We start from the raw sequence: 26503 nt of genomic DNA on the forward strand, positions 1-26503 counted from the left end.
CTACATATGTACTGGGGGCCAAAGTCTGTTGTCTTAAAACACATTCCTCTAGGGGGCAGTGTGGATAAACTCCTTGGCCAAGCTAACTCTGTACCGCTGAGAGTTAATTATCAAAACAGATGGGCACTGAGTCTCAGAGAGGTAAAAATAGATAAGAGAGAGAGAGAGAGATAGATAGATAGATAGATAGATAGATAGATAGATAGATAGATAGATAGATAGATAAATTTAAAAATCACTTTGACCAAATTAGTTATAAAGAAACATTTGTCACAAGTTCTTGCCCATTCCTAGCTAACATCAACCGCCTCAAAAAAACAACAAACCAAGCATGCTTCCATATTTGGGAAGCAGAGACAGGAATATCTGTACTTCAAGGCTACTTGGCTACATAGTGAAACTCTGCCTAAAAATAAATACATAAATAAATAAATAAATAAATAAATAAATAAATGCAAGGCTTGGGGATGAGGGGACAAGGAAGAGAAGAAAGAAAGGGCTTGAGAGATGACTCAGAGGTTAAGAGCACTTCCTGTTCTTTCAGAGAACTCAAGTTCAGAATCTAGTGCTTAAGTCTGGTAGCTCACAATTGCCTGTAATTCCACCTCCAGGACATCCATGCCTATCCTCACATACATGGCATGCTCCCACATACACACATACATAAATAAATTTTTTTTAACCTTTGGAGCTGGAGAGACTGCTCAATGGTTAAGAGCATTAACTGTTCTTGTAGAAGGCCTTGATTCAGTTGACAGCACCCACATGGTGGCTAGTAACTGTAACAACCTCTTCTGGCTTCTGCTGGCACCACGAACACATGTGGTGCCCAGACATACATGCAGACAAAACACTCATCCACATATACTAACAATAAATAAATCTTTTTCTTAAAGAGGAGGAGGAGAGGAGAGTCTATAGCAAATTAGACTGGGTGTGGGAATGATTGCAGAGATGTTTGTATTCCCTCTACACTTACTCTATCTTCCCTAAGAAAACTCCTAGTGCTAATTCTGTCCCCAAGCTGATTTTCCTATAGGGATGCCAATAGCTTTCTTAGGATCAATTAGTAAATTGGACTCTTGTGATTTGATCAGCAGCATAAAAGGTAGAATCAAATTCTAGAGCTTGAGAAATCTGAAACTGAAGCCTGACTGGCCTCTTTAATGATCCCTAATATGGGATATTTTCCTTATCACTTTTTCAGGCACAGGACAAAGTCCTGAAAACAGATGATATCCATTGTGGGTGTTGTGTATCGACAACCTAAAATAAGGGGGAACCAAAGTCACCCCCTAATACTAAACCTCAGAGAAGAGGGGCAGTGATTTACTGACTGCTTCCCACGCATCTGGGCACTTGTGGATACATCTCATTAAATGTCACAGCATTCCTCTGCTCTGCATGCTTCTATGTCCACCTTAAGATGGGAAAGAAACTCAGTCTCAGTACTGCTGCTTAGAGATACAATGCCTCTTTTCACTGACACAGAACAAAGCCAAGGAGTCCATGGCCTTGTACTTGCAAAATGCTTCAAAATCCACAACTCCATGGAGAAAAGAGTCCCTCTGAGGCCAAGTGCAACCTAGGGCAAAACTGCATAGGAATGGTGGAAAGAGCAGCTGGAATAAGGTGTAGCTCTAATGATCCCTCCCATCTCTCTTTTTCTATGAAAGGGTGTCAACAGTCCATGAGCTGTATTCTGATGGACTCTTGGACGTAGGTGCAGCTTATTTGATGTAGGTGATGGCTGATTTGCTCAAAGGACTGCCTTTTTTGTTGTTTTGGTTTTTAGTTTGTCTTTTCGAGACAGGTTTTCTCTGTGTATCCCTGGCTGTCCTGGAACTCAACTCTGTAGATCAGGCTGTTCCCAAACTCAGAGAGCTGCCTGCCTCTGCCTCTTGAGTGCTGAGATTAAAGGTGTGCTGCTCCCACAGCACAGCTGGACTGCCTATTATACCATATGCTATTGTAGGGAATAGATGCTCTAAGTGAGTGTTATCTTTTGACACAGGCAAAGCCTGCCAAGGACTACGAGACTAATTGATCTGGTCCATGGAAAATTAGCAAAGTTATTACCCATACGAACCAGGCTCAAGAGAAATTGGGAGTCTAAGTGCTTATGAGCAATTGATCAGTGTATGTAAAGACTAGCAACTGTAGTCTCCTCCTCCTGGATGTTTACAGTCTGAGAGAGTTGGACTATAAAGAGACCTCCTACAGAAACTAGCTAACCTCTCCCTCTGACCTTGAATCTCCTAAACATGTTCAGACTCCAGGTTGCAGTGAAAGCAGTAGTCTTAGAGAACTCTACCTGATCCCAGATTCAGATGTTTGTCTGTGTGTGTCTTTTTCTTCATTCCCTGGCCACCCCTAGCCAGGGTTCCAGGACACAAACCTTTCAGGATGTGGCAGGGTATGACTAAAGAAAAGTGTAAATGAATTAGTTACATTGTAACTTCAAGGAAAACAAAAAAGGATACAAACCTCAGATTAGTTTTATAGGGTAGAACCAGAATATTACATTGTCAATGAGTACTTGTCGAGCAAATGAATGTCGTTCAACACTGCCCTAGAGTCTCCCTATATCTATCTAGTATATATTCGCTTCTTTCTCACTCTGAAACAACTTGAACAAGTTTTTTCCCCCTCAGAAGCTTGATGACTGTCCTTTTATTGCTGTGATCAACACAATGCCCAAAAATAACTTGAAGAAGAAAGGGTTTGTGTGGCTTAAATGTCCCAGTCCCCAGTGATCACTGAAGGATGTCATGGCAGTAACTCAAGCAGGAGCAGAGGCAGGAACTGTGAAGGAAAGCTTCTCACTGATTTGCTTCCATGCTCCTAAGCAGTTACCTTGCTTATACCTCCCTGTATCACCCGCCCAGGAGTGGCACCACCCACAATGTGCTGGGCCCTCCCACTTCAGTCAACAAACAAACAAAAATGTCATAGCTGTACCCACAAGGGTCAGTGTGATGGAGGCACTTCTCAGTTGAGGTTCTCTCCTCCCAGGTGACTTTGTTTTTTTATTAAGGTCACAAACAACTAACCAATCAGCATAATGACTCATATTTCATAGAGGGGAAAGCAACACTTAGGCCATGACTCTCAAATCTCCTATTATCAAATTTTACATTTACCTTCATCTAGACTCGTCGTTTATAGACTTCCTCCAGTTGAAATGAGTGTATCCCTTATTTGTATACTAGACCAAACATCTTGTTCTGGATGCTGTAGAATATATATATATATTAGAATATATACATACATACACACACACACACACACACACACACACACACTCACATATATATTCTTGTTTTCACCACTTCACCCACTGGGCTCCAACCACACCACTTTGCCATTCTCTCTTTTCTTCTCTGTTCTTCTTTGTATTTCTTTCTTGTGTCCTCCCACTAAGAGCTGGAACTCATGATCCTCCTCCTGTCTCAGTCTCTCAAGTGCTGGATTACAGTGGCTTTGCCTTGTCTGTCCTGGGAACTTGCTCTGTATACTAGGCTGGCTTTGAACTCACGGGGAAGATCCAGCCTGCCCCTGCATGCCTCCAATCCCAGCACTCGGGAAGCAGAGGCAGGTAAATCTTTAAGTTTGAGGCCAGCCTGGTCTACAATGTGGGTTCCAGGACAGCTAGTCCTACATAGAGAATCCCTATCTTGAAAAAAATTTTTAAAGGTTTTTCCCCCTCTTTTAGTAGAATCGTCTCAATGCCATTTATTTTGGCCGATCCTTTTTCCAGCGACTAGTATCGCCATTCCCATTATAAAACAAGTTCCCTTGAGTTTGTTTTCAGTTCGGCCTAACAATCTTTATTTTCCTCCAAGCAGAGATGCTTTTCTCCGAGCCTCTTTCTGGACTACCTTTCCCTTGCTCTTCAGTTCGCAGCTCGGCAGACAGCTCTCTCATATCTCCATTGTCTCTAGGCCCTTTGCGCTCCTCAACTCTGAAGGGCCTGTAGAACCCAGGGCCGTTAGAATCTCGCCATTGCTAGACTGTTGCTAGGGCGGTTGCGGTGGAGACTTCTGAGAGGACCAACCTTCGGCGTCTTAGTGACGGAATAAAGTTGGCGCCAGCGTCGCCAGGGGGTGCGTCACTAACACGGGCGATTGGGGGCGGCACCAGGCGGAGTCACGTGGTTTGGTTGCCTACGCGCTGCTGGGCCGTGGGAAGATGGCGGACGGAAAGGGAGACGCCACCGCCGCCGCCGGGGCCGTGGCCGTGGCTGAGGCTCCGGCGGTTGCGGGAGCCGGAACCGAGACTGAGTCCATGGCTCGGGGTCATCCTCCTGCATCTCCGGCGTCGGGAGCTCCGGGCCTACGACCGTGTCTCTGGCAGCTGGAGACCGAGCTGAGGGAGCAGGAGGTGTCCGAGGTCTCATCTTTGAACTACTGCCGGAGCTTCTGCCAGGTGAGGGGTGGACTAGTTGGCCGAGGGTGGAGTGGCGGGGAGGCCCGGAGAAGAGACCCCGGATCCACCTCAACAGCCGGGGTCTACGGGGAGAAAACGCCACCCCTGTGTCTCGCCGCGCCCCCAGGCCGGGCAGGCCCAGCTCTGCCATAACCCCGACTTCAGTCACTGCCGGGGCGGATTGCGCTGGGCGGTACTGAGAACCCAGATCGCTCCCTGCTAGGGCTGTGCCCTGTGGCTGTTGCCTGGGTCCTGGCCCGGTGTTTGGAGCGCCACTGCCCCCCGAGGGATCGATTGCCAGTTCCTGCAGGGAGATGCTTTTTTGAGTGGTGTAATGATCTCTAAACTGAAAAACCTTGTTTTTTTTTTTTTTTTTTAAATAATCAGGAAAGGTGGGCTGTGACCAGAGACTTATCTTTGAAGTCACATCTTTTGGCTTCCCTAAGATACGATGGTTGGTCTTGGATGGCGTCTAGAGCTTTCTGATTAGGGATTACTGAGCCGGTTGGTTGGTTAGTTGGTTTTTATTTTTTGTTTTTGCCACTGTGGGCGGGTGTGAAAAGATATGTTTATGCCATTCTTTGACCTGTTTTGTATTCATCTGCTGATTGTACTACTAGGAACGGGACTGGTGAGCTCTGTAGTGGAGATTAGTCTGAGTGGAAGAGGTCGGGAGAGAGATGCATAGAATGGCCTCTTTTGGCAGTCGAGTGATTGATCGTTTCGGTGCGGGTCCCAATCCGTGGGGCTACATGCTGACAGATGTGTTTTTAAGTTTGGTCTCCGTGATCACACTGCAGTTTTTTTCATGTTTTCAAGTGTCTTCCAAGTGTAAATGCTTGTTGTTTCTGCTTCTGGTACTTGCACTATCAGGTTTCGGTCATCCCTTTGCTCCTCATTTGGAGTACCTTAGAGAATACAAAATAATCGAGGTATGTTGGTACGTGGACTCTCAATGAGCAGTTGAGTGAGTGCTGAAAAGATTGTGGAGTTAGAAAGTTGTAGTTGGGGCAGTGAGCAACCTGCTTTGTTGGTCCTGGACAGAATTAAAGTTATCTCTGTCGAGTTTGTTTGTGTCCCACTCTTTGACCCAGAACTTCGTCTATTTGGAATTTTGTCTCTGCTAATCTTTTCTATACATTAGATCATGTCAGTTCTTGTGTGCACAATCTTCAGCATTCCCATTGTTGTCTACTTTACTAGTAGTGATCATTCTTACTTAGGGCAGGCATTTATTCCACAAAGTTTTGCCAACCCTTAGAATGGTGCCAGGAAGATTTATGGAAGTTCAAGGACATCCTGGGCATTATAATGGGCTCCCAGGCTAGGCTACAGTGTGATGTTCCTCTCTCAAACAGACATTTCATACCACCCTCCAAAAAGAAATGACAGAATTTTTTAATTAGTGCGGTTTTGGTAGAGATGAGAAAAAATGTCACACAGAGTGTAAGGAAATTTCATGGGACAACCTAAAAAAAAATGTAATGGGTGTTGAGAAGTGGGAGAAGCCACTTTGGATAGGGTAGAGCCTCTGACTTAAAGGGTGTAACTGATCCTAGGAGGGCCTGGAGCCAGGGTCACAGAGGTGGAGATGAGGAGGAACACAGAATGCTGTGGGAGAGGAGGGAAGTAATTGCAAGGAGAGTGGAGGTAGGAAAACAACTGGATTTTGAGCAGAGCTTTGAAGCTTATGATATCTCCAGCAAAAAATTAAAGAGTGAATGTACCCAGTCAGATTGGTTTTGTCAGGATATATTATACATAAGTATTCTGGGAAAATTGGACCATTGATTAGGTTAGTTGAATAGTTTTCTTGGTTCCTCTCTTCCCCCTCTGTGTGTATCCTTGGTTGCCCTAGAACTAGCTCTGTAGACCAGGCTCACCTTAAACCTCCACCTGCCTCTGCTTCTAGAGAGCTGAGATTAGGCATGTGCCACCAGTGCCTGACATCAGTGCCACATTCGAAAGAGAGAATACAAAATGCTTTATTGTATGACTGAATGCTGAAGATGAGAAACTGGGAGCACATGGTACATAAAGATTGGTGATTGGCAGTACATTAAAGTAAAGGGCTGACTGTGTTCCTCCAGTGTTTACTGTTACAAATTGTTCTCGACAGGTATTTAAAATTGTCATCCTAGCCTGGGTGTGGTAGTACATACTTTAATCTCAGCATTCTTGAGACAGAAATAAGAGCAAGTGGGCCTCTGTGAGTTAAAGGCTAGCTTGGTCTATGTGGTGAATTCCAAGCCATTCAGTTCTATACAGTGAGACCCTATCTCAAAGAAAAGAGAAGAAATGTTGTTCTAAAAACTTAAATTATACCTACAGTTCTAACATGCTGTTAACCATATAAGAAATATGTCTAAGCCAGGCGGTGGTGGCGCATGCCTTTAATCCCAGCACTTGGGAGGCTGAGGCAGGCGGATTTCTGAGTTCGAGAGTTCGAGGCTAGCCTGATCTACAGAGTGAGTTCCAGGACAGCCAGGGCTACACAGAGAAACCCTGTCTCGAAAAACAAAAAAACAAAACAAAAAAAAAAGAAATATGTCTAGCTCAAGTCAGCCTTTAATCCCAGGAGACAGAGAGGGGAATCTCTCTGAGTTCCAGAACATCCTGGTCTGATGAGTATGAGTTAAGGACAGCTAGAAATACATAGTGAGACCCTCTTTAAAAAAGAAAGAAGGAAGGAAGAAAATAATACTTCTTAAAGTATCTTAAAAGCCTAGTGAATGTGGTGTCTCATCTGTAATTCCAACTCCAGGGAAGCAATGACAAGAGTTCCCCTGAGGAAACTGGCTGGCCAGACTATGTAAAAATAGGAACTCTTTTTTGTGTTTTGTTTAAGATTTATTTATTTTTACATGCCCTTGGTGTTTTTCCTGCATGTATGTCTGGGCAAGCATGCCAGATCCCCTGGAACTGGAGTCATAGACATTTGTGACCTGTCATGTGGTTGCTGGAAATTGAACCTAGTTCAGGTCTTCTAGAAGAGCAGCCAGTACCCTTAACTGCTGAGCTGCCTTTCCAGCCCAGGAATTCTGGATTCAGTGATGCTCATCAGAGACCCTGCCTTGGTATAAGGTAAAGAGCAAACAAGGAAAATATGCCAGCCTCCAAATTCCATTTGGACAAAGAACCAATTCCTAAAAATTGTCCTTTGACCTCCATGATACCACTGTTTTTAAAAGTAACTTTTAAAAAAAGATTAATGCTACACTTTTGGTTAATGTTGAAATATTGATGTCTTAAAATTTTTTTATTATATTTAGGAAACCTGTTGACCTGAGGTTGACCCCTGGAACCCATATGCTGTCCTCTGACCTCCACATAAACACTCTAGCTTGCCCTTCAATGGATGAATGAAGGAGTGAAGAAATTTTTAAAAACATTTTGAAAGTCTTTAATGAGAAAATATGTTACACAGTTTTAAATTCTATACTTATAGTAACATTGCAGATAGTTTTTGTTTGCTTTGTTTTGTTTTGTTTTGTTTTTGAGGTAGGATCTGGCTGTGTAGCCTTGGCTGGCCTCAAGTTCATTATTAGACCAGGCTGTCCTGGAACTCATATGCCTGCTTCTGCTTCATAGCTGCTAGAAATAAAGGCTTGTGTCACTATGTCCAGGTCAACTTTATAGGTTTTTAATAGTTTAAGTACTGACATATCTTTTTGGATTGGTTATTGAATAAAAGGATTCTAAGTCAAATAGGCCATATAATTAGCTCTCTAAGGGCAGGGTATACATTCCAAGACTGTACCAGACAGGTGTCTAAAATGAATCTCTTTACAAACTGTTGTTTCATGTCCTCCACCCCCACATTTACCCATGGGGGAGGCAAGATGGCTCAGTGAGTAAAATGAATTGCTGCAAAGCCTGATAACCTAAGCTCAGTCCCTAGAACTCATAGTAAGAGAGAACAATTCCCCAAAGCAATTCTTTGACCTCTAGCAAATTCACCTTCACATGTGCCTCCCACCTCAGCTCCCATGAATACGGATGGATGGATGGATGGATGGATGGATGGATGGATGGATGGGCTGGCTTTTTTTTTAAATCGCAGTGACATCACAGAACTGAACAATCACAACAGTATGCAGTACTGAAGACTGTACTTTGTCAAAGTATCTTAGTGTGTATCCTTCCTGTGATGATGAGAGGTGTGACAAAATGCCTAAGAGATGGAATAAATTGGAAGATGGCTTCTTATGGCTTGCTTACTAGCTTTAAGCTATTGTGTAAGAATTATTTGAGCACAAGCTCAGAGCTGGCATCTCAATAACTAACATTGTAGCATACCCTAACTATTTGGGTGTCTTAGAGGGATATTTATGTCCCTAGTGGGACAGAGATGGGTGGCCCAAGATTTCATCATACTACTTAAATCAGTGTGTCATTTAAAAGTGGTTTGTTTGTTTGTTTGTTTGTTTGTTTTGAGACAGGGTTTCTCTGTGTAGCCCTGGCTGTCCTGGAACTCACTCTGTAGACCAGGCTAGCCTCAAACTCTCGAACTCAGAAATCCGCCTGCCTCTGCCTCCCAAGTGCGGGGATTAAAGGCGTGCGCCACCACTGCCCGGCTTAAAAGTTAATACAGTATTATTTGGGAACTTTTCCACTTGACATTTTTGACTTACAAAAAAGTGGAGAGGGCCACCATTCGGATTTCATTTAGTTCTGTGGACTTGGGCTTGTTTTTTGTTTGTTTTTTCTTTACTCAGCTTGCTCATTTGCAATTTGAATGGTACTGTATATTTGTTATATTCTAAGTAAATACATTGTGAGGACTAAGACAGTCTTTAAAAAAAAACAAAACTTTGGGTTGCGTGAGTTGCCCAGATTTCTCTTTGAAGGAAAACTTGAGCTCCAGCTTGGTTTTTAGCTCGCATCCAACAAGTCACCTTGTACCAGTCCCGCTACTCAGGTGGGAAATCACCTGCCTCTTTCTTCTGAGTGCTGGGATTAAAGGCTTGCACCACTACCACCTACATCAAGTGGGTTTTTGAAGGTGTCTGTTGCTGGTTTTGGTGGCTCACAGTTAAATCCCAGCACTTGGGAGGTGGAGGCAGGAAAATCAAGAGTTTGGAGTCGACCTGGGCTATATTAGACCTTCTCAAGAAAACAAAACTGAATGTAAATCAGTTAGTAGAATGCTTGCCTGCTCTGCAAGGAGCCCTGGGCATGGTGATGCACACCTCTGCAAACTAATTCATACTCAGGAAGTGGAGGCAGGAAGCTAAAAATGTTAAGTTTTGGGGTAAAACGTGGTCTTTTGATAGAATGCTTAACATTCTTAGCATGCCTGAAGCCCTGGGTTCAATACCCAGAATCCAATAAACTGGGTGTTGGGTACTCAGGATCAGAAGTTCAAGATCAACCTCAGATATAAAGTCAGTTTGGGGAGAGCCTGTCTCAAACGACAAAACAAAACCTACATCTAAACTTGTAATTTAGTGGTATCAAGAATACTGGGATTATAAGAATGTGTCACACATCACCCTGGAGGACTGACTTTTAAAGGCAGGGTCACTATTATATACACCTGTATATACCAGGTCTAAGGCTCTAGATACCAGCCTGGTCTTAACTTGTGATCATTCTGCCCCTGCTCTACAAGTGGTAGGATTGCAACTGTGGGCTAATGCAGGAAGTTACTTTTAACCTGCGGCCTCAGTGCTGAGCAAGTGTTTACCACTGACCCCTTCCTCTTGCTTTTGTTTGACACTTTGTATGTAGTATCAGCTGTTCTGTTTCTTGCTGTGTTTTAGTTGGCTGTCTCCTATTTGTAGCCTTATTTTCAAAAATTTCTTGCTTTCTGATTGCCTTTATCTATGGCTGAGATGTAAAAATTCCCTGTAGAGTGTATCTGTTTTTCTCCTCCCCACAACACGCCCTCCCCCCCCCACACACACACTGTGCAGGCAGGCTAGCCACACTTATCTCTGCCTTCTGGGTGTGCCAGCACAGCCACCCCAGCAGGCCTGTTGCTTTACCCTGCAGTGTTTTAGGATTACTGGCATGAGCATTGCACCAAGCTCCCCTTCTGTGCTTTGTATTTAACAGGCTCTATAGTACTGACATATAAAGATATTTTTAAAAGATTTGTTCTAGTGTGTGTGGGTGTGTTCATCTTCTTGAATGCATGTGAGTGTCCAAGGAGGCCAGAAGATGGTGTTAGATCCTCTCCTGGAGCTGGAGTTACAGGTACCAGTTATAGCTGTTGGGAACCAAGTCCTGGTTCTCTGAAAGAGCAGCAAGCTCTCTTAACTACTGAGCTGTCTTCTGTCCCCACCACCCACCTCAAGGAATTAGTTGGATGAGCTATAGTGTAGGAACTGTATGGTATTTGGAAGAGGCAAGAACTTTAAAAGAACGGGGTAGGAATCTTACCACTTTCTGAGGGACATTATCAGCTTTAAGCCTGTATTTATTTAGTGCATGTATTTCACTGTGGCGTTAGTAAGGATAGGCAGATAATATGAAAAGCATTTTAGTATTGTGGAATGTTGCAGGATATTTGATCACACTGTGAACTCCAAGATTGATATTTACGGGGGGGGGGGGGACTGTTTTAGTTGTGTGGCTCGGCCCTAGCACATACCTTTAATCTAAGAGCTTTTTGCTTGAATATTGTAAACAAGATTAAATAAAGTCAAGATAAGGTCAAGAGGCAGAGCAAGCAACCGGTTGACAGGAAGTAAATATAGGATTATTAAGAAAAAAACATAAAGAGTAAGAGGAAGTCAAGAGGACGGATAGAGAGATGCACAGGAAGCAGAGGGGAGGGACATTGAGTTTGAAGGAGGACTTTTTGACACTGTGTGTGAGAGTGGGTTTCTGGTGAGATGTTGTCTGAAGAGGAAGGTCAGCTGGGGTGCTCTCTGTGAGCTAGCAGGCTTTCACTCCAGTGTCTGGCTGTGAGCTAGCAGGCTTTCACTCCAGTGTCTGGCTCTCTAGTCTTCATTGGTAAAATGGAATGATCGAGATTTTGTTTTAGAAAAAAAAAAAAAAACAGAAGAGTTGAGTTAGCAAATGAATAGGACAGCAGTACAGAGATGCTGACATAGGGGAGAGTGTGGTAACCATGGAGATTCTTGAGCTTAATGTTTTCTCTTTTTTTAAAAAAAAATTTACTGTACATTTTTTAGGTTTATTTTACACACTTTAGTTTCTCTCCTTCATGTGTGTCTGTGTCAGTGTGTTGGATCCCCTGCAACTGGAGTTACAGATACTTGTGACCTTCCATTTGGGTGCTGGGAGTTGAACTTGGGTCCTCTGGAAGAGCAACCAGTGCTCTTAACCACTGAGCCATCTCTTCAGCCCTGAGCTTAGCATTTTCAATATATTTAAAAAAATTTAAAAATCAGGCTGATGCTATAACCAGAACAAAAGTTCTCTAGCATGCCACAGGGGTCTGGGTTCTATCTTCATCACACAGACATACTTGAAAACTTGATTATTGTGCGAGTTTTTGTTTTGCGTGATGTGTACATATCTGAGTATAAGTGTGCTCATGTCATGTCAGTACAGCTTTCAGACAGTCAGCTCTCCTGGCACAGTGAACTCTGGGAATTGAACTCAGATTGTCGGGCTTGTGTGGCAGGTGCTTTTGCTTGCTGAAGCATCTCCTTGGCCTGCAGACAAGTAATTTCAAACACATTAGCTTCTCTTTTGCTGCTGCTTTCTCTTGGGAGATGTCTGGGTAGAAATTACATGGCAAGTTGTTCTCTAAGCAGAAGCAAGCTTTGTAACCTGTGTAATCCAAACACTGTAGGAAGTGACCCTTGGAGCAGTCAAACTTGGGTTGCAGTGTCTGCTGTGGGACCATTGTTTCTTCTGCTGTTCTCTGAGACCACTGCTGTTCTGTTTCATTCCATACATCCCACTATTTGGTCATTGTTAACTACAAATAAATAGGAGGCATCACTGTGAGACTGACTGTGAAGACTGCCAGAACTTAGCTGCTTTGTTTCATTCAGACCAAATATCTGTTACCTCTTCCAGAGATCTTCCTTAACTATCTTTGGTTTTGAGGGACAGGTCTCACTATGTAGCTCAGGCTAACCTCCAACTTAAATCCTAAGCTGTCCCAGTGCTAGACGTACAGATGTGAGCCAACACCTTCAGCCCTTGCTATCTTAATCTAACATAGCACTTCTTAGCTATCTTCCGGTCACTGTCTGTTTGATCTGACTCTTCAGCTAGAATGGAAGTGTTGGGAAGGTGTAGACTTCAGAGTTGTTCCTAGCACTTTATGGGCATATAGTAAATGTGATAGTTGCTGGTTTAATTTTTTTTTTCTTAAGATTTACTTAGTTGTTGCCAGGCGGTGGTGGCGCACGCCTTTAATCCCAGCACTTGGAAGGCAGAGACAGGCGGATTTCTGAGTTCGAGGCCAGTCTGGTCTACAGAGTGAGTTCCAGGACAGCCAGGGCTACACAGAGAAACCCTGTCTCGAAAAACAAAAACAAAAAACAAAAAAAAAAGATTTACTTAGTTGTTGTGTGTATGTGTGCACAAGATGAATGTGGGCATGTGGAAGTCGGGACAATGTTGTGGAGTGGCTCTCTCTTCTACTCTGGGTCAGTCCAGTTGAATTCAGGTTATCAGACTTGGTGATAGGTGTCCCCACCCACAGAATCATTTCACAAGCCACCACCTTGTTTGTTTTTGTTTGAGAAGGGTCTCGTTGTAAGCCACATTGGCCTGGAACTCTTCAAGTAGCTAGTGCTGGCCTTAGAATTATGATTCTCCTGTTTCTACCTCGAGTTCTGGGCTTATAGGTATGGGCTGCCACCTGTGATAGCACCATAATTTACCAGTCTATGTTGTTTTTCAGGGGTTATTACAGATGTTTCAGAGAACTCCTTTAAATATGGTTATTTATATCTGCAACATGAATTCCTAGATTAAAAAGAATGTTAATGGGAGCTGGAGAGATGGCTTAGTGATTAAAGAGCACTGACTGCTGCTCTTTCAGAGAATCTGAGTTCAGTTCCCAGCATATGGTGGATCATACCATCTGTAACTCCAAGAGGTCCGATGCCCTCTTCTGATCTTCATGGACACACACACACACACACACACACACACACGTGTATACAGTGCACGGATATATTTGCAGGCAAAACACAGACACACACATATATATACATAAAACAATAAATAAATCCTTTTTTAAAAAATGTAAGTAGATATTATTCTACCAGTAAGTTGAACATATATGTCTACCAGCCTTGCTTGTGAATCCTTATTCCCTGTGTATCCTTGCCAGTTTGGTGCTACTAAACTTAATAGTTTCCATGCTAAAAACGTGTTCTCATCTTGTAAATTTGCACTGAAGTAACTTGAGTTTTCTATGTAAATTAGATATTTAAATATCCTTTTAAAATATTTTATTCATGTAATATATTTTGATCATATTCATCACCCCAAAATTCCTCGATAATCTCTACTCCCACCTTCTCACCCACCCAGCTTTGTGTCTGTTTTTTCACTCCATACAGTCCAGTTTGTGCTGCCTAGATACTCTTGGGTGGGCATGATCTGTCTACCAAGGGTTACACCCTACTTCCATGGTCAAGCTTATGAAAAATTGACTCTCTTCCAGTAGCTATCAGTTGCCACTAGCCTGTCAATTAGGGACGGTACTTGGTGCCTACTTCCCTCCTCCATGCTGGGATCTTGTCTGATTGAGCTTGTGTAGGTCTTATGTATGTTTTCACAGCCACTGTGGATTCCTCTGTGCAGCTGTCCTGACTTGTCAGCCCTGTTTTTTCATTTGTATCATCCACCACCTCTGACTCTTGCTCCCCTCAATCTTTCCGCTCCCCTTTCCTCAATGATCCCTGAGCATGCCCAAATCTCTTACTCTCTGCATGTTGACCACTTACAAATTCCTGTGTTAATCACTGTTTACTTCAAGAGGATTATCCTATGAGCACTGGGAGATGGATACAGCAATAATATATTAGTTTAACTATGTCCATTTATCAGTATAATAGTAATAGGTCTCTCCGAGGGCCTATGACATATCTAGCCGTGGGTTCTTGACCCCAATAACTGTGCCAGGTGTGGGTTTCATCTTGTGAATTGGTTCTTAAATCCAATCAGAGCGTGTTTAGTTACCCCTATAAAATTTGTGCCACTGTTCCACCAGTAAACATGTTGTAACTGGGTCAGTCATTAGTGTTGCTCTTGCGTTCACAGCTGGATGAGAATGATGATGACTAGTCTCCACTGGCACTGTGTATCTAGCACCTTCCAGCACTATGAAAGCTAACCAGCAGGGTGAGGCATCCAGCTGAGTACCAGCTTGATTTCTCTGAGTAGGGTCTTACTGTCAAATTCTGGAGGGTAACCAAGAGTAATGTCAGTAGCCTGTATGTAGTGTTTGAGGTTCTCTAGGGCCTCGCTTGTCAACAACTCCAAAGGAGGTAATTAATCCCTGGTATTGTTTGTTTATTTGCTAGTCTGTGGTACCTAGTAGAGGTTTTAAGTTGGCTCCATTTAAACTCTATGTATATGAACATATACATACATATTTCAGTAAGCTTCCATTGACTTTTCCTTTACTTTAGTGTTAGGATTTCCATGTTCTCTCCTTGACCCTGACTTCCCATGTCCTAGTCCACCTAACCTTTCTTTTTCCATTATTTCCTTTAGCTCCTTTATTTGACTGTGTTCTCCATCCCCTCCCATAGAAGTTTTTTCCCTTACCCCTATGGCCTCTTACTAGTTTTCTGACCTCTGGGTGTACCAAATAAAACACATATAAATATTCCAAGCTAGCATCCACATATGAGAGAAAACATGCAATGTTTGTCTTTTTGAGTCTGGGTTACCTCTGGATAATTGCTTCCAGCTGCATTTATTTACCATGAATTTCATAATTTCATTTTTCTTAACAGTTGAATAATATTCCATTGTGAAAATGTATCATATGTCACTATCAATCTGCTCATCAGTTGATGGCTGTCTCTTGTATTTCCATGTCTTGGTTATTGTGAATGGAGCATCAGTGAACACAGTAAACAAGTGTCTACACTAGGATAGAGTCCTTTGGGTATATGCCCAAGATCAGTATAGCAAGGTCTCTCAATATGTAGCGCTGGCTAGCCTACAGTTCTCTATGTAGACCAGGCTAGCCCAAACACACCAAAAATATTCATACCTTTGCCTCCCAAGAGCTGAGATTAAAGGTATGAGCCACCATATCTGTCTTGAAGCTCCTTTGTATATGTATGTTTCATCTTGTGCACCTCTCTCTTTTGAACACTGTTAATAAAAAATAAATAAAGATCATGAAGATTGCCAAAAACTTAAGTGCATTGTTTTCATTTGGATCCAAATGCCTGTCTCCTCTTGTAGGCCTTCCTTGGCTGACTTTGGTTTTTGAGGGGCAGACTTCATATTGGGGGGTGGGGAGATCTGCACACATGCATTTGGAGACTAGAAGTCATACCTTACTGAGACTTTTATTTTACATGTCTTGTTAAAATATTATTTAAGTTATTAAAATAGATTTCACCTTATCCTTACATGTACCCTAGAATCTTGAGGGTGTTTGTTGAGAAAGGGTCTTACTTTATAGCTTTCTAACATCTTAGTGTTGAGATTATAGGTGAGCTTTATCACACTGCTCTAATCTTAAACTCATATACTGTTTATGTTCTGAAGCAGACATAGCAGTGTATGGTGGTTTACTACGTTAAAGTAGGAGCAGAAAAATCAGGAGTTCAAGGCCAACCTTAGCTAGATAGGGAGTCTAGCCCAGGTCACATGGGACCCTGTCTCCAAAACAAAGAAAACACATAACAGCAAAGGCAAAGAAGAATATTTCCTAAAGAGTTCAGACACTGAACTTAACTTGAAGGCAGTTAAAGAGTCTACTGAAGTGATTGGGAAGTGTGATATAATGTGGTGGATTGTGATTTTGAGATAGTGTTTTGTTTTAAGATTAGAAGTGTTTGGTCTTTTAGTCACTGCTCTATTGCTGTGAAGAGACACCATGACCAAGGCAGCTGATAGAACAAAGCATTTAATAGGTACTTACAGTTTTGGAAGATGATCCCATGCTATGAAGCAGGAGTCTTTCTAGTTAGTTATTAGTCCTAGCTTAGTGTTCCCAGAGGCTAGTAGCAACATGGTAGGAAGCATGACAGCAGGCAGCCAGGCATGTCACTGGAGCAGTAGCTGAGAACTTACATCTGAACCACAAGCAGCAGGCAGAAAGTGAGGGAAACTGGGCCTGGTGTGGGCTTTTGAAACCTCAGAGCCAACCCCCAGTTGCACACCTCCAACAAGGCCACACCTCCTAATCCTTCTCTAGTAGTTCCTAATGGGGACCAAACATTCAAATATATTAGTCGGTGGGGGGCATTCTCATTCAAACCACTGTAGACTCTGCCTCCTGAGTGCTGGGATTAAAGGTGTGTCATCTCATCCACCCAGGAGAGATTTGTCTTTTATATATCAGTGCAACTAGACTCTGGGAACACTAAGTCTTGGACATATAACTAACTTAGAAGACTTGTGCTTGCCTTTCATTTTGGTGCTCGATAGGTTTGCAAACAGAGACATAGAGTGCCACTGAAGGGAGAAATACATGACTTTTGATTTAAGTCATTTCCAAACATCTGTTGTATCATCAAAGTAATTGAATCAACCTCTCCCCCGCGTGCGTGCGTGCGTGCGTGCGTGCGTGCGTGCGTGCGTGCGTGCGTGCGTGTTTGTGTGTTTGTGCGTGTATTACTAGGGATTAAACCCAGGCCTTCCCACGTGCTAGGCAAACACTTGTCGACTAGCCCTGAACTGTGTATCCCTAGCCTTCTGTATACTTTATTTTGAAACTGGATCTCACTCCATTGCCCAGACTGGCCTTGAACTTACTCCGTAATCTGTTCTGTCCTTAGAACTTTTCACTCTTCCAAACTATCTAAGATTAAAGGCTGCCTCACTGGGCCCAAATAAATCTTATTTATACCATATTAATTGTATAAATTGTAATGCCAAACCAGAAATATATAAAAGGAATGACGACTCCTACCCCTCTCACTCTAGTCGAGGCTAACCTGGAACTCACTTTGTAGACCAGACTGGCTTCAGACTCAGTTTTCTTACTTGAATCTAGATAGCTAATATTATAGCAGTTGGCTACCATGCCTGTTTTGTGTGGTACCAGAGCTCAAACCCAGAGCTTTGTACAGGCTAGACAAGCCCTCTCTGCCAGTTGACTTGCATCCCTAGCCCCCAGGGATGAGATTTTAAAGGTGTTATTTACCAGTAAGTGTTAATATTATATTTGTGCCCCTGATGAGTTATCATTTACCTCTCTAGAGTAAACGCCTATCCCCATGGAAGCCTCACTACTAATTTAACTAAGATTGCTTGTTTACATGAGTTGTGCTTACTCTTTTAATTTGGTTTTCCTTTGTAGTGAAATCTTGATTTCTACTTTAAAGGACTTGTAAATGCAAATGTTAATTTAGAGCACATTTTCCCATAACCATCTAGCAGTGTAGAGAAAATGTCATGTTTGGAAAGGCCTAGTCATTGTGAACTAGAGCCGTACATGTGTACCTCTGATTAGGAGTTTGCACTAAAATCTTCCATTCTAGTTTCTGTTGACTTTGAGTAGTTCTACATATCTGAATTGTTATGTAGAGATAGCTGCTGGTGTAGGTGGTGGGGAGGACCAATTGGGGCCAGAAGTCATTGTCCTTACCGTTACATTGGATACACATGTGTGTAAGTACCCAGTATGTTAAATTTCTTTCAAAGAAAAAATATTTTTAGGCAAGATTCTTCTGTGTAGCTCAGGCTGTCCTAGAATTTGCTACTCTCTTCTCTGCCTCCACATTTTGAGGTTATGATAAGCATATATACTATTATGCTTGGCTCAAAAAAGTTTTTGTTTGTTTTCATTTTGTTTTGTTTTTGTTTTGTTTTTGAGACAGGGTCTTATATAGCCCAAGTTGGTCTTAAACTTTGAACTCCTTATATTCCTGCCTCGACTCTCCCACTCCTGGGATTACAGGGGCTGTACCAGCACACCTGGTTTATCGAGTACTGGGGAGCTAATCTAGGGCTTTTTAGATGTTAGGCAAGCACTCTACAAACTGCAGTGTGTCCGTAGCTCCCCATAAATGTGTATGTGTATGCTCATAGTGGATATAATAGAGTCTACCTTTTCCAACGAATAGGTTAGTCTCTTTTCAAAGGTTTTATTGTAGGCCGATTAATGATGGCGCAGGCCTTCAGTCAGGGGTCGTGGCAGGCAGGTGGATAGCTTTGAGTTCTGGGACAGCCAGGGCAACACAGAGAAACCCTGTCTCCAAACAAACAAAACATGGGTTTCATTTTGTATTCTCCTAGAAAAGCCAGAAGAGTGGGTGTTAGGATAATGTAATTCAGGTCTACAAGAACAGTATGCACTTTTAACCACTAAGCTGCCTCACCAGCCCCGTAGACTAGTCTAGATAAACTTTTTTTTTAAGCTTAGCTGTCTGCTTATTTTATATTTAAATTGTGTGTTTCTTTTTCCTTCTTTTGTTTTGTTTTTTGAGGCAAATTCTTACTTAGTTCAGGCTGATTCTTGATCCTCCTGCCTTCCCAACTGCTAGGACTACAGGCGTGCATTACGATGCCCAACTATGTGTTTTATTATATTGAAGTATACAAATATAAAATTATTTGAATTCATAACATACGAAATTCATGTCCCTGGAAAAACTCAAGCTGTGTTTCCATCATTGTCGAAGTTCGTGTTTGGGGTAGAAAGAACTTTTGGAAGTCATTTAGCACGTCTGCTTGTCTGCTAAAGTTTTAGTTACCTTTCTATTAGGAGTATGTATGTGTGCTGCATGTTTGTACAGGTATACCACAGTGCTCATGTGGAAGTCAGAGGACAGCTTTCATGAGTCAGTATTCTTCTATAATGTAGGTCTCAGGGATCAAACTCAGGTTATCCAACTTAGTGACAAGCATCTTTACCCACTGAGCCATCTTGCTGACACTAAGACCATCTTTGCTTTGCTTTATTTCATTTTGATTTGAGCCCAGGTTGGTTTCATGTGCTTCAGGCTAACCTTGAATTCACTATAGGTTCTTATTTTTATTTTATTTTATTTTATTTTATTTTATTTTAGACATGGTGTCAGTATGTATCTTGACTGGCACAGAATATGAGATATGCCTGCCTCTGTTAAGTTGCTTGTCTAGTAGAGAAAATGAACATGAAACAAATGTTCCCGTTGTGTTTGTAGTAGAGCAATAGTGTTTGGTGGCCAAGTGTTGTTATTTTTCTACCTTCCAACCAGCTTGTCCTTAGGGAACAAGAGCATCTGTAAAGTAATTCTCTTTAGGGCTGTGAACGTAGCTCAGCCATAAAACACTTGCCAAAGCATGCTAGACTTACTGAATTCTATCACATAAACAACCAAGCATTCTGGTTTTGTGCTTTGTACCATGGCTTTTTACTGTTACTCTTCTTTCTTGGCCTGGATTGTTATGTAGACCAGGCTAACTGTTGCAGTGATGCTGCCTATGCTTTCAAATTCCTGGGATTACCAGAGTATATTGCTCCCAGCTACATAATTTCTCTCTCTCTTTCCAAGTTAAATTTTTATTTATTTTATATGTGTATAGGGTTTTTGATTGCATGTCTGTTCATATGTATATGTAGACCCAAAGAAGCCAGAAGAGGGACTGGAGTTTGTAAGCCACCATGTGGGTACTGAGAATGGAATCTGAGTCCTGGAAGAACAGCCAGTGCTCTTAACCACTGAGCCATCTTTCCAGCCCTTAGGTTGCATTTTTTTAGGATTTTATGTAAGCACAGTCATAGAATCTGTGACATCTTTCACTTGGTATAATCATTTTGAATTTTGTGTCATACAGATAAATAGCTGGGTTTCTTGGTATGGATGTACTATAATTTTTATATTTATTTAGCCATTGATAAATATTTGGGTGTTTCTAGTTTGTGGATACAGTATATTGAGCTGCTGTGAGCATTCTGTGTTGTTGGTTGGACAAATGTAATAGCTTGATTCCATGGCAGGTGGTGTCATTTACACTCCCATCAGCAATGCACGAAGTCTGTTTTTTACTTCCTGATAGACACAGGCATGGCTACTTTTTAAGCTATCACTACTCTACAGTTGGTGGGAGCTCACTGAAGCTCTACCTTTGCATCTCCCTCCCTCTTGAGTTATGTTTAGTATTCTTTTGAGGGGGGAGGCTTATTTTTGCAATATGTATCTGGTCCAGTATTGGGTGTTTGGCATTTTAGAAGATTACGGGGTTTTTTCATACTATTGAGATTTGAGAAAACTTAAGTCTGTGTGTTTCCAAATAAAAAGCTCTTTGCTGGATGTACTTACAAAGTTTTTCTTCTCCTTTTGCATCTTTAACACAGAATTCAAAGAACATAGATCCTTAATTTTGTTTAAATTCAATTTTTCCACTTTTCCTTTGGGTTGTATTTAATCTGCCTTAAAAAGGTCTTTCTCCTTAAGAACATTAAGATAACCTTCTGTGATCCCCTCCAGAAATTTTGTAGTTCAAGGTTTTTAAATTCAGGTATATGGTCCATTTGAATGAATTTTTATATTTACTGTGAGGCATAAGTGGACATTACTTTAGTAAAAATTCAGTTTCTAATTAAACACTATTTGTTGAAAAATTACCCTTTCTCCATTAACTTGGTTTGTGCCATGTGAGAATCAGTAGTCATGTGTTTAGGGCTGCATTTATGGGTTCTGTCTCGTCTGTTTGTCTGCTTTGCTGCCAGTAACACACTTTGATTCTGCTCTTCTCAAACAATATATTATGAAAGTGATATTGCACATAGAAACAGGAAGGGCCTTCTACTTGCACATTCAAGTTCCTCTAAAATCTTGGCTCATAGTTGATTTTCAATTATTTAACCTTTTCTTTTAGGGTAATTAATTTTATTTTTGTATGTGTATGAGTGTTTTGTCTGCTGGATGTATGTATGTGTGCTATGTGTATGCTTGGTGGCTGCAGGGGTCAGAAAAAAGCATTAGAACTGGATTCTTGTGACATACCATGTGAGTTTGGGGAACTGAACCCAGGTCTTCTACAAGAGCCCCAAGTGATCTTAACCACTGAGCCATCTCTCCAGCCCCTTATTTAAACTTAAAAAGATGTATTTTTTTTTATGTTATGTGTATGAAGGTTTGTCTGCATCTATGTATGTACACCATGTATGTACGCCTGATACTCCTGAAGGTTGTTGTTGGTCAGATCCCCTGAACTAGAGTAGATGGTTGTGAGTCATGTAGGTGATGGAAATCAAACCCCAGTCCTCAGTGATAGCAGCAAATGCCCTTAACCATTACGCCTTTTTTTCCAGCCCCAGTTGACTCCTTTTAAATTAATTGTGTAAAATGTATATGACATGAGTTACTTAACATGGGGTGAGACTTGCTGTATTGCCACATCTGGCCTTCAGTTCTTGAGCTCAAGCTATCTTTTCTATTTTAACTTCCTCTACATGTTGTTAATTACAGCAGTACATTCCTTTGCACTTTTGAACAACAGGACCTTTTCATCTTCCCCAAATAAAACTGCTCATTAAACACTTAATTCCAGATTTTATTCTTTCCTTTCCTCTTTCTATAAATTTGACTGCTCTAATATGTACCTTTTTTTTTTTTTTCTGTCCTATTCTAAAATTCACTATGTAAACCAGGCTGGCCTGAAATCACAAAGATCTACTCCTGCCTCCCAAGTGCTGGGATTAAAGGCATGTGCCATCAAGCCTGGCTTTTTTTTTTCCCTCACCCATTTTTTTAAATGTGTGTGTGGGAGGGTTGGGGGGTATGAGTGCCACAGCATTGCATATGGATGTGAAGGACTTGTGGGGCCTGGCCTCTCTCCTACCATGTGGATCTGAGGGCTTGAACTCAGGTTTATCAACAACTGGTGGCCTCTGCGCCATCTCAGCTGCTCAGTTTCATCCTTTTGTGTGGAGATATCTTGCTTCCTAGGATTAGTTAATGAAAAATTTGTCTTTTTCTTACCGAATGGTCTTGTTACAGTTTTTGAAAATTATTACACCATGTAAATACAGATTTTATTTCTAGGCTATCTGTTGGTTTCTATTGGTCTCTGTTGTTTACTGATAACTCACAATTCAAAAATTTAAGTTATATTATTAAAAACAGTTTAGCCACATGGTGGTGAAAAGATTGTTAGCTAGCATGATGGCACAAGCCTATATAATCTCGTCATTTCAGAGGCAGAGGTAGTAGGATCAGGAATTCAAGGCCAGCTTCTCTCTACAACATAGCAACTGAGGCCAGCCCAGGCTACACCACACTCTGCCTCAAAAAACATAATAAAATGAAAGGATTGTAAGCTGGATAAGCAAGATACTGCATTTCTCCATTAAGCTGATACTTTATCCAGGCAAAAACCATACCTCTTATTAAAAAGAATAAGATATCATTTGTTCTGGAGCCAAATATAAGTGACAGTGGTCTAGGAACATGGATTCAAGCTACAAGTATCATTGTAGAGGTGGTTGCATGAGGTTTTAATTAGTTCTAGATCAAAGAAAGACATTGACCAGATTTGTTGCTGAAGACAACAGGTTCCAGCAAAGTAAAGTGGGGAGGGGAGGGGATTGGTACAGGTATTATGCTACTTGACATTCTTAGTTCTTGTGGTGGAAGTTAGTGGTTTACAAAGAATGCATTTTAAAGGCTTTGATAGTCACAGGGATGTTGGGTCTGACAGACATTGGAGAGGGCAATGAATACCTTTTGAAAGGACAAGAAATAACCCAAGGCAATTTGGCTCTGGTCTGCAGCATTTTAGCTTCCAGAGTCACAAGCAAAGTTTTGGCATTTGGCCTTGTAGAATTTTTAACACATCTCCCTTTCCCCCCAACTTCATATGCTGTCTAATGTGATAGCTCTTCAGTGTGTCACTGTCTTACACTGATAATAGGAATGTAAATTGGGATTGATTTTTCTGGAGCAGAATCCAGTATCATATAAAGCCTTAGAAGTTATGGAGCCAGACATTCTATTTATAGTCCATTCTAACAAGGTAGTCATGGGGTCACCAAGCTCCAGTGGATAGTTTCAAACCTGTGGTCACTAAACAAAACAAGAAGATATAAATGTGGGAGAAGAAGTCCTGACAGTGGTGGGAGTGAAGAGCGAGTACCTGATATGTAATGCATGAAACTGTCAAAGAACAAGTAAGAAGATTGTCATGAATGTGAGTAAAATTTTACACATAGGGGAACTTACCTTTATCTTACACTACAGAGCTAAGAGATAAGGGCAGGATGTGGTAGTAGACACCTATAATTCCAGCATTTAGGAGACTGAAGCAGGAGGATTGTGACTTCAATGCTGACCTGGGCTACATTGTGAGTTTTAGGGCAAGCCTTGGTTACATGGTAAGACCCTGCCTCAAAAGTCACAACAAAAATTAGAAACTCTGATGTCCGTGTATCTACAGTGTAGCTGGGGATATAACTCCATGGAAATGGGCTTACTGGACTGAGGGGGAGGGGGTCACACAGCAAAAATAAAAATGAAGTCAAAGGAAGGCTCTACAATTAATGTAGAGACATAACATTGCCATAAAATGGTTCACTTCACACATTAAGGAAATTCTCAAACTTGCTTGTTAACAGTGATCTGTTTCTGGGTGGTGTTTTTTATGCATAATGGAAAATATCACATATTTAAAGATACACTACTGTTATGGCAAAAGCAAGAAGCATTTTAAAACTAAAAAAATGAAATGAAACTAGAAAGTATATTTATGACCCATGACAGGATCAGTATCTAAAATAGTCTGGGGAGATGGGGATGGTAGACTGGACCCAGTGAAATGTAATCAGGGTGGATGGAGAAGTGTAGAGCGATGGACAGTGAGTAGGCCAGATTTCTGAGCTCAGAGCAGCTGGAACTGATGTGCAGGGGACATGTTGGCACAGAAGCTGCACAGGTTCCGGATTTACTCTAGCTGCTTCCTGAGTTCAAGCAACCAGCTGTTCTCTTCCCATTCAGTTTGTGTCAACTCCCTTAGTCCTCACTGCTAACTAAGGGAGTTGACACAAAATCTTTGTTTAAATCTTAGTTCTGATCATCTTTTGGATTCCTCCCATCTCCTTCCTTTTGCATTTTAAAATGTTATCTTCTGTTTCAGGGATGAGATTCAATTGCTGACTCCTGTGGAAGCTTGCCCTTTACAATATCATCACATTGCTTAGATTTAGAGCTTTATTTTCAAAATAAGATTTCTCTGTGTAGTCCTGGCTGTCCTGGGACTCGCTCTGTAGATCAGACCAGCAGCCTCTGCCTCCCAAGTGCTGGGATTAAATTCTCCACCTCTCGGCTAGATTTTATGTATTTCATTTGTTGAGAAATTTAAATCAGAACAAGATTTCTTGTGTTATGTGTTAATTTTAAAATAATGCATACACTTATCTTAAAAATCCAGTTGCCCTGTGGTGTTCATTTGTTGGTTTGTTCACTTTGGGGGTAGGTGGGTTCTTTTGTAGCTGGATGTGGATGACGTGGATGACTTTGAACTTCTCATCTTCTGTCACTGACTCTCAAGTGTTGGGATGACAGGTCTGCAAACCATGTCCATCTTTTGGTACTAGGATCAAGCCCAGAGCTGTGTGCATGCCAGACAGTTCTACCTAAACTGAGCCACTTCCCTGACATGACCATAGCATTGCAAAGTAGTGAGTGTCACTTCCGCACTATTGCCAGAAAACTTCCCAGAAGCAGTGACTTTAGAATGGAAAGTGGATGTGGTAAAGTCTGAGGAAGAAGGCCAAATGATGACCACAGTGCAGTGGCTGCAGAGCCAGAGTTTGGAAGTAAACATATTTATTAAAGCAATAATAGAGTTGTGAATTCTGAGAAGACATAAAGAATAGTGATAAAACATGCACGTTGGAGCCAGGTAACTAGCTCAGATTAAAGCCTAAAGTCTACCCTTTTGGGTTTGGGTTTTTTTTTTTGTTTGGTTTGGTTTGATTTTGGTTTTGGTTTTAGTTTTGGTTTTTTGGCTCTTCAAGATGGTTTCTCAATGTAACTATCCCTAGCTGTAGACTTGCTTTGTAGACCAGGCTAGATTCGAACCGCTAGATCCACCTGCCTCTGCCTACTGAGTGCTGGAGTTAAAGGTGTGCACCCCCACCCCTGGCTTCCGCTTTCTGATTTAAAAAATGAAGTAAAGGTCAGGGATGTAGATCAGTGGAGGATAGAAATGACAAGGAAATCAGTCTCCCCTCACCCCCTCTCAGCTGTAAGGGCTATATGTGCTCAGTTTGTAAAGCGCTTGCCTACTGCGTATGAAGCTCCAAGTTTGGACCCCTACCCAGTAGTACATAAGACAGTTCTGTAATCCCAGCCTTTAGAAAGCACTCAAATTCAAGGTCATCTTGGGCTACATGAGACCCTGTTTTTGAAGGACAGCAGGAGGATGATTTGATTAATTAATATATTGCTTTTCTGAAAATACAGGACACTCAATTGAGCATTTCAAGTGTGTACATACCACATCATTCAGTATATTGAGAGCATTTTTACTGTATGCAGCAGGATGCTGTATCACATGTCATTAGAAAGGGGAGAGGTAGCCGGGCGGTGGTGGCGCACGCCTTTAATCCCAGCACTCGGGAGGCAGAGGCAGGTGGATTTCTGAGTTCGAGAGTTCGAGGCTAGCCTGGTCTACAGAGTGAGTTCCAGGACAGCCAGGGCTACACAGAGGAAAAACCCTGTCTCGAAAAACAAAAAAACAAAACAAAACAAAACAAACAAAAAAAAAGAAAGGGGAGAGGTTGTTTGGGTTTTTTTTTTTTTTTAACTAATAGTAAAGATCTTTTATTGTTCATGTGTTTAAGGTAGGCTATCCTGTAACCCAGGCTCACCTGAGCAAGTGCAGGTGTGCAGCATACCCAGCTCAGAAAGGTATCTTAATATGAAACTAAAGGTGTAAAAAGTTTGGAATCCTGCACTGTTACCGTGTGTGTGTGTGTGTGTGTGTGTGTGTGTGTGTGTGTGTGTGTGTG

General features: G+C 41.8%; 1 protein-coding gene across 1 annotated transcript in view; it reads left to right on the forward strand.

Annotated features, from left to right (window-relative positions):
• The first annotated feature begins 4184 nt into the window (after positions 1–4184).
• Positions 4185–26503, forward strand: part of Rlf (rearranged L-myc fusion) — a 61868-nt gene continuing 39549 nt past the window's right edge. The window contains exon 1 of the mRNA XM_028787812.1: positions 4185–4428. Coding sequence (XP_028643645.1) covers positions 4192–4428 — 237 coding nt within the window. The 5' untranslated portion in view covers positions 4185–4191. The remainder of the gene's footprint in view (positions 4429–26503) is intronic.

Source organism: Grammomys surdaster, unplaced genomic scaffold (genome assembly GCF_004785775.1).
Source record: "Grammomys surdaster isolate TR1022 unplaced genomic scaffold, NIH_TR_1.0 100, whole genome shotgun sequence".
In the NCBI taxonomy this organism is placed as follows: domain Eukaryota; kingdom Metazoa; phylum Chordata; class Mammalia; order Rodentia; family Muridae; genus Grammomys; species Grammomys surdaster.